We start from the raw sequence: 8,235 nt of genomic DNA, 5'->3' as shown, positions 1-8,235 counted from the left end.
TTCCTTCCTTCCTTCCTTCCTTCCTTCCTTCCTTCCTTCCTTCCTTCCTGTCTTTCTGTTTTCTTCTTTTTCTCTCTCTCTCTTTCTCTCATTCTTTCTTTCCCTCTTTCTCATTCTTTCTTTCTTTCTTTCTGAAAGAAATGGCATTGAGTCGGCTACAAGTCACTCAATAAGGAGGGAAATTTTTAATCTATCTTTGGTTAGATATACATACAGAATATTAGAATGTTCTTAATTTTAAAAGAAGAATGTTGCTTTAATTTTAAAATATAAAATTTAATGACCAAGTAGTATGGACTGAATTAATAGATAATTGTAAAATGTGTTTGTCTAAATTCTGACCTTGTCTTTTGATTCACTGGATTCATCTTTGCTTGTGAGGAACCAGGAGGCCCAAGATTTCTTCAGTTAGAGCTAAGCTTCTCTTATACCCCTTCTCAGTTTGGCCTCATATGTCCTGTTGTTTGAACTTGTCACTCATAATGGTATAAGTTTGTTCTTTTGTATATCTATTAAACAAATATTTGTTGATACCTATGTGTTCCATCATTCCCTCTTCAGGGCACTGGGCATACACTGTGCTGAACAAGGCAGAAGTTCGTCCTCTTAGAGATTTTGTTATAGATGGTGGCCAGATTCTACTCCTTTTTTTTTTTCTAAAAACTCACTTATTGATGAGAGTCGAGAGATTAGAGCTTTTTGCTGGCTTTTTTTTTTTTTTTTTTTTTTTTTTTTTGCGAGAAGAGGAGCAGAAATCCCACTCATTTTTCATGTTTTATTTATTCACAAAATTTTCTTTAGTATTCCTATACAGAATTAACTGCTTATTTCTGTATTGTTCCTAACACAGGTTATATAAGACTGTTCTCCTTCTAAAAAGCAGATCTGGTCATGTCATTCCCTTTCCCTTTAGTGACTCCCTGTTATTCTCAGGTTGGAGCTCAGACATAGCTTATTAGGGGTTTATGATCTGGCCTTGGGCTGCCTCTCCAGAGTCAGTCTTCCATTGGACTCGCGTTCCTCTGGCATGCCCTGCATCACTTTCAGTGAGCTTCTGTGCATCCTGTTTCGTTTACCTAATAAAATAGTCTTCTCCTTACCCCTTTACTATGGCTAACTGCTTGTGTTTCAGGTTTTGTCTTAGATAGCACTTTCTATGGTAAACTTTACTGGACCAAATGCCCCAACGCAGTCTCGGGTACTCCTTCCCTGTACTGTTGTGGTACGTTGTGTTGCTGTTAATCAAATACTTGCAGTACTTTGCCATTGACCATAGCCACCACTGGACAGTCTTTGTCTTTCTCCTCTTGTTTTAACTCCCAGCTCCTAAAACGGTACATACTCAGAACATTTTTTTCTATTTCCTGTAATAGCCTATGAAGACCTTGAGTTTAGACTTGTGTGGTAGATCATAAGTGCTAACCAGATGTTTGAGTGAATCAGTGAGTGATTGAGTGCATTGTTTAGTCTTGGAATATAGGAGAAAGACTTGTGAACTGCTTCTCCCTCCCCCAATCTCTCCATTTTCAGCATCCTACAAAGTCCCTGCTCTGTCTCTCCAGCTGAGCCTAGAATAAGGGCTCCTTTTGGCTACTTTTCAGAAAATGTATCATATATTGGAAAAATTTTAAGTAAAGCTGCAAAGCTAAGGTAATATTAAGCCCTCACCTGTGAACAGTAATGGCTTTAGATATTTTGCAGTTTAAAACATGTTAAAACAGTTGTGTAAAGTAGACCTTATGGTGTATATGTCAAGACAAGGGACAATTTTAAAGGAATAGAGATAGGAAAGGAATTTTAAAGGAATAAAGGAAACTAGATTCTGGGCATCTCTCCTTCATAAAACTGATCTATGAAAGCACCGTGGATTGTGAAATCTGCAACTAAAGCTACCAAATCTCAGCTTCAGGGTTATACTTTTAATAGGCTTAATAAAATTTAGCTTGTACAACTTTATTAATGTTTTCTCTGAAAACCTTACCAGAGATACTAATTGCAGTTTTTTCTTGACTTAAAAAAAATTGTTCTTAAGTGAAAAAATAAGTATGTCTGAGTGGTAATATTTTATTTTGTCTGCACATTTTTTAAAATGTTTATTTATTTTGAGTGAGAGGGTGAGCAGGGGAGGGGCAGAGAGAGAGGGAGACACAGAATCTGAAGCAAGCTCCAGGCTCTGACCTGTCAGCACAGAGCCCGACATGGGGCTTGAACTCTCAAGTCGAGCTGTGAGATCATGACCTGAGCTAAAGTGGGACCAACTGAGCCATCCAGGTGCCCTTGTCTGCACATTTTTTTTAAAGAGAGAGAGAGCATGTGTGCATGTGCCTACGTGAACCGGGGAGGCCCAGAGAAGAGAGACAGAAAACCCAGCAGGCTCTAAGCCATCAACACAGAGCCTGATGAGGGGCTCAGACTCACCAACTGTGAGATCATGACCTGAACCAAAAGTAAGAGTAGGACACTTAAGCAACTGAGCCACCCAGGTGCCCTCATTTTTTTTCCCTTTTATCTGTAAACAAAATGACATTTTTATCTTACTTTTCTTTTTCTTTTTTTTTAAAGATTTAATTTTTTTAAGTCATCTCTACCCAACGTGGGCTCAAAGTCACAACCCCAAGACCAAGAGTTGCATGCTCTACTGACTGAGCCAGCTAGGCACCCCTCTTACTTTACTTTTCATTAACTGAATATGCTTTTATCTGACTCTGTGTAATGGACTTTTGTCACTTACGGTAACCATTGATGGAAAATTTCATACTATTTTAACTGCAGTGTTTTGTTTGTTTTTTTTCTCTTATACCTAGTTGTTGTGGAATTACAAGCTGAATCTAACTACAGACCCCAAATTTGAATCTGTGGCCAGAGAGGTTTGCAAATCTACCATATCAGAGGTAGGTTGTGACAGAATTTTGTGGGTATTTAATGGCTTAGAAGAGAAAATTACATCTGTTGACCAGACCAGTCATTAAGGGAGGAATAACTGACTCAGTTACTTTACTTTTCTTGGAATTCACACCTACATTGTCTGAGAGAGGCCACTGCAGTGGGGAGTATAACTAGCCTCCTGTATTCACCTACAGTTACAGTAGGACGCTGTTGATTCAGACACATTGGAAATCAGGGTCCGTTGGTCCCCAGATGGAGGACACAACTGCCTCTGTCATCAGTGCTGCGGTCACACTTTTTACAATCTGCTGATGTCTGAAGCATATCAAAATGGTCTCCCCAAGAGGCTTATCAACGTTTCTGAGTTACACGTTTGGATCAATTGGACCACAGAGGCATATGCTTCAAATAATAGGAGTTAGCATTAAAAAGGCTTGTGGAAGGATTGTGTATGTTGTTTTAGTTAGATGTTGAGTATAAAAATAAAAATAATGAAAATAGTATAGCATTGTATGGGTGCTAATTGGGGAAACTTTTCAACTGTCTTGGTTCAACAGATGATATTAGTGAAAATTGTGGTATTGAAATTTTTATTTTATTTTTTGGAATCAGTGATAGGAATTTCAAAAAGCCAGAGATTTCTGCATACTGAAGTATAAGAATCACAAAGAACAGTTGCTGTTTTTCCACCTCAAGTTAATAATTGTACATTTTGCAACATCTAGATCTGCCCTCAAACTACCCTACTGATGACTCAATTCAGGACCACTTTCTTAGCTCTAAGGGTTCTTAGCAGGACCACCCTCTTCCAACCAGATAAGCCCTCAGCTTTGTTCCTCAATTACATCATTACGGGACCCTGTTTAGAATCTGTTTGCTTCCTCACACCTTCTAATACTGGATCTGATATGTTTTATTCTTTTAAAGCAGTTAGCCTTCTTCATAGTTACCTTGGGGCTTCAGAACAGAATAGCGTATCTTTGAAAACATTGGGCTTCGGCTTTAGTATTGCACACCTCATAGTCCCTTAGCTAGCTATATGGTTAGCTGTTTATACCACTTTGATTGCCTTGTGGAAATTTTGCCCAGAGTCTCTGCATATTCATCAGAATAATTTCACTCTTGGCTGGCTTATAAAAGATATATATACGTATAATTGGTTTTCTTGTAATGGGTATGTAATAATGGTTCTCTTGTAACCTTTTGGGGTGTTGTGGTTTTGTCAAAGATTTCAAGTAAAAACCGGAATTTATCCCTCCCTAGGAGGGAGATTATACTGGAATCAGGAAAATTAAAATCAGGAAGAACCTAATTGCCAACAAAATGTTTTATTCTGCATCTCTCTCCTATCTTCTTTCTTGCAATCCTATTTGCAAGGAGAAAAACAGCATCACAAGAATACCTGCAAATTGCAAACCCAACTTATTTACTCTGTAGTTGAAGCAAATACTGCTCGCTTCCTGCTTTCCTCCTGCTTCATGTCAAAAACAGAGTGACAGCAGCATTTTTCTAATGGCACCTTATGAATCTGCTCCCCAGCCGCTTCAGAGTTTACTCCCATTCATAAATATGTTGATGATTTATTGCGGTTCTTGCTGTTAATCTTAGAAATTTTCCTTCTGTCTTATTAAACTTCTAGCCAATGGAATGGCTGAAGGAAAGCATAATCTTCTGAATCAAACACCATGCCCTATTGTAACTGGTGGTGAACTAAAATACAAATAGGTACTCAGTCTCTGTGCTTCAGTAAAATCTCAAGTGATTAAAGCTAAATACACATTTATTTTCTTATTGGGGCTCCAGTTCAAAATGTGCTCCTGGCTTTTCTTCAGATTTATAAACTTGATTGCCCAGTATAAGGGCTGTATTGAACTCTTGCACTTTATTCAGTTTTAAAACCCAGGTGTCTGCCACTGGTTTTGTGTTCTTACACAGGCTTTTCATTGGTTGAATTACAAATGCCTTCCTTTCACTTTTGAAACTTTTGTTTTACTCAAAACAAAACAAGCCTTTTTCCTGGAAATACATTCATGACCCTCTTTTTTAGGCATCTCCCAAAAAAAAAAAAAAAAAAAAAAAAACTCAGGGTTAAGTTGAAAGAGTTGCATTCATCTTGATTGTTGAAGGTCTCTGCTGCCTCTTGAAGCCAGAGTGAGACTATTTACTTAAATTCTCAAGTTTGCTTCTTTAAAAGTAAACAGTCTTCTGTCTTGAACAGAGTGTCTGACTTGATCTGGATTTGATACAAGAATTAGACATGAAGAGACCTAGTGGGCTATAGGATGATGTGTGTGTGGTGTATTTGTTTTGCCCTCTATACATATTTACGATAAGTGTGATAGTAGAGAATGGTCTCTATTGGTTTCAAAAAACCAGTAAAACATTCTCTTCCCATTTATAGTAAAAATAAACATTTACATTTGGGCCCCTTACTCTTGTCAAAACTACCATTTTTGTTTGTTTTTGATTTCTTCAAATGCAATTTGAATTGCAAGGATTTTTGCAAACAACTTTCCCCATTTTATAATTCAAGCTTACAACCCTATAAGTAGACTTTACTCTTTTAGGACTGAATTTCAGCATTTTTTGGCTAGTTTGCTTCATTAGCACTTGTGGTTTGGGATGCACTTTGCAGGAACAGTAACCATGTGGAATTACTCTGTGCTTGATCCTCTAGAACATGTTGTCTAAACCACCCAAATTAGATTTGCAGTGGCCTTCCCCTTCTCAGACTTTTTGCCAGACTGCACTGAGCATCATTTTAAACATGTTTGTGTTCCAGACCACAGTGGTGAAGCTGGGACTCTACTAAAGTTCAAAAACACATGTCCAAATCCACAGTTAATTCAGAACACATTAATGTCATGTCAAGAAGTAATATTATGCCTTCCTGCCTCCCTCCTTTTGGCCATTAGTTTTCCCTGACAGTAATGGTTTGCTGTGTAGCTTGACTTGGGACATGGTACTAGACTTCACTTCTGCACCTGTTTTCCAGACCTGTTTCCCAGATTAATCTCACTGTCCTTTGCCTTCTTTGTGTGGATAAAGGAACTTTTCAGTACAGCCATTCTGAAGCTGTAGATGTTAGAAGCTCTTTTTATTTATATCTCAATAAAGCTGAAATTGTAAAAATTTCTTGCAAAACACATTTCGCGGGTATTTCCTAGAGAGTACAACGATCTGAATATGCCCGCCACTATTTTCTTTAAAATAAATGTATTTCTAAGTGTTTTCCTCTTTTTCTCCCAAATACAGAGATGGGAAATCAGTAAGAAAATATCACACATTCTCTCTTTTATAAAAGTTACATGATAGGAAAATAAAATACTTGTGTAAAACAGCCACTTTCTTTGGAGCAGATTAAAGAATGTGCTGATGAACCAGTTGGAAAAGGTTACTTGGTTTCCTGCTTGGTGGATCACCGAGGCAATATCACTGAATACCAGTGTCACCAATACATCACCAAGATGACGGCCATCATTTTCAGTGATTACCGTCTAATCTGTGGCTTCATGGATGACTGCAAAAATGACATCAACATTCTGAAATGTGGCAGTATTCGGCTTGGAGAAAAGGTATCTACTATACTGGCTTCACCAAAGGGGTCCTGCAAACTTGATGAATGTAAAGTGTTGTATAACTGGCACGGGAAAAATTTAGGGCTGGAGATGGCCTTGAAGTAGAGGTCCAGACAGCCCTCAGATCTAAGGCTCGTTAACCTGTGAATGCATTTCGTTTGTTTGTGTTTCAGTACTGTGTGGGGAAGCAGAGGAATTAATATCAGCCAAGAGTAGTGTCATCTTCAAAATACTAAACCACTTGCCGGGTACCTGTATTGTTCCTTGCCAGAGCATTTTGTCGTCTGTGGGCCAAGTGGTTGGATTAGAAGAGACTTGAATTTTCTAACCTTTCTCTGCAAATACCTTATTGCTGCTATAAAAAAAAAAATTACTTAGTAAGCATACTGCTACAAAAGAAGATATTTAAATATTAGAAAAGTTTAAGGTACATAAAGGTACTTTGGGCTTCTGACAAGAAAGGTACTCTATAAATGTGATCTGTTGTTATCTTTCTCTCAAAAGAACTAGTTTTAGTAAAGATAGGAAAGAAAATAACTACCTAGCTAATTTCTTCTTTCTTAATTATATCTGGTCTTCCTTTTGTTCCTATGAATCTGTTGTCCAGGGGGTCATAATGGAGGTTTGGCCAGGTTTATTCTGAAGTTGTTGGCTCAGCAAAATGAAGGAAACTCCTGAGAAGTAACAGCTGCCGAGGGAGAGGTGGTCTGAGGCATATGTCTGGCATCAGCTATTAATTGCCACTGCTCATTAATCTGCTCTTTAGGAAATAGGATAGAAAATAAAACCCCTTTGTCGCTTTGCCCTCTATTTGTTCATTGTCCCGTGGTTTGCGGGCTTCTGTCACTGACCAAGGGGGCCTGGTGTTAGAATGCCAGAGCTGCACACACCAGTTCAGTGGAAGCTTTTAGTGCTGGTTCTTACCTGGCTGTCACCAAATAACTTTTCCTTCCCACCAGCACAGGGCTCTGGCCCTTTCACAGGGCACCTCTGAGTCAGTCTTGAAAGTGCTGTGAATTTGGCATACAGCTTTTGGCAGCTAAAGAAAGGCCAGTTTTAATCAAGAAGGCAGATTTTTTTCCTTCCCAGCAGACTCTAGAAATGGCACAAAAGCACTTAAGCTACCCTAATTATTCAGGAAGCGCCTCTGCCTTTATTTAGGGTGTGAGCGATTATTTCCAGTTCCATATCTCACTCTTTTTAAAATCTTCATGTAAGTGTCCTAGACACATTTTTTTAGGAATCAGTGATGACACTTTTCCATATTTGTGATTAGTGGTCCACACCGTAGAGTAGACCATTACGATTCATCTCTCTTTGTAGTAGTTTTTCCTTTTGACACCAAGGTAGTTGCTGTTTAGCTTCCCTCCCCCTGGCAATCTGAATTGTCAGAATAAAACCTGCTTTCAACTGCATATATGAGTTACTAAGTTTCAGTGACTGAGACGATCGCAGACCACAGTAGTACTAGAGCCCAAAGACAGGACAGTGAGGACTATTTGCCCAGCTTTGTTAAAATAACAGAAACACTTCTATGGATCATCAGGCTGCGCATTTTTGTCATGGTTATCTTTTGCCATGCCTACTGCTTAGGTGAATTTCTGTTTATATCAGATCCCTATCCTAGCATCAAAGACTTTCTTCTGTATTTCGAGGACAAGAAGATAGATTCACACCTGCACTCGAAAAAGCATGCTCGCTCCTATATAATCCACTCTGGTACTGCAGCCAAGTTTAAAAAGGAGGGAGGCAGGTCTTTAGCCTTTCTTGG

At 38.6% G+C, this 8,235-nt stretch overlaps 1 protein-coding gene across 2 annotated transcripts in view; it reads left to right on the top strand.

The window, feature by feature from the left end:
• GLG1 (golgi glycoprotein 1) overlaps window positions 1-8,235 on the top strand; it is a 149,761-nt gene that overhangs the window by 96,976 nt on the left and 44,550 nt on the right. For both annotated transcript variants that reach the window (XM_049622652.1, XM_049622654.1), the window contains exons 3-4: window positions 2,805-2,891; window positions 6,246-6,461. In XM_049622652.1, coding sequence (XP_049478609.1) covers window positions 2,805-2,891; window positions 6,246-6,461 — 303 coding nt within the window. The remainder of the gene's footprint in view (window positions 1-2,804; window positions 2,892-6,245; window positions 6,462-8,235) is intronic.

This window comes from Panthera uncia (genome assembly GCF_023721935.1).
Source record: "Panthera uncia isolate 11264 chromosome E2 unlocalized genomic scaffold, Puncia_PCG_1.0 HiC_scaffold_20, whole genome shotgun sequence".
In the NCBI taxonomy this organism is placed as follows: Eukaryota; Metazoa; Chordata; class Mammalia; order Carnivora; family Felidae; genus Panthera; species Panthera uncia.
Note: the sequence above shows the minus strand (reverse complement) of the source record. Positions and strands in the feature narration are given on the sequence as shown.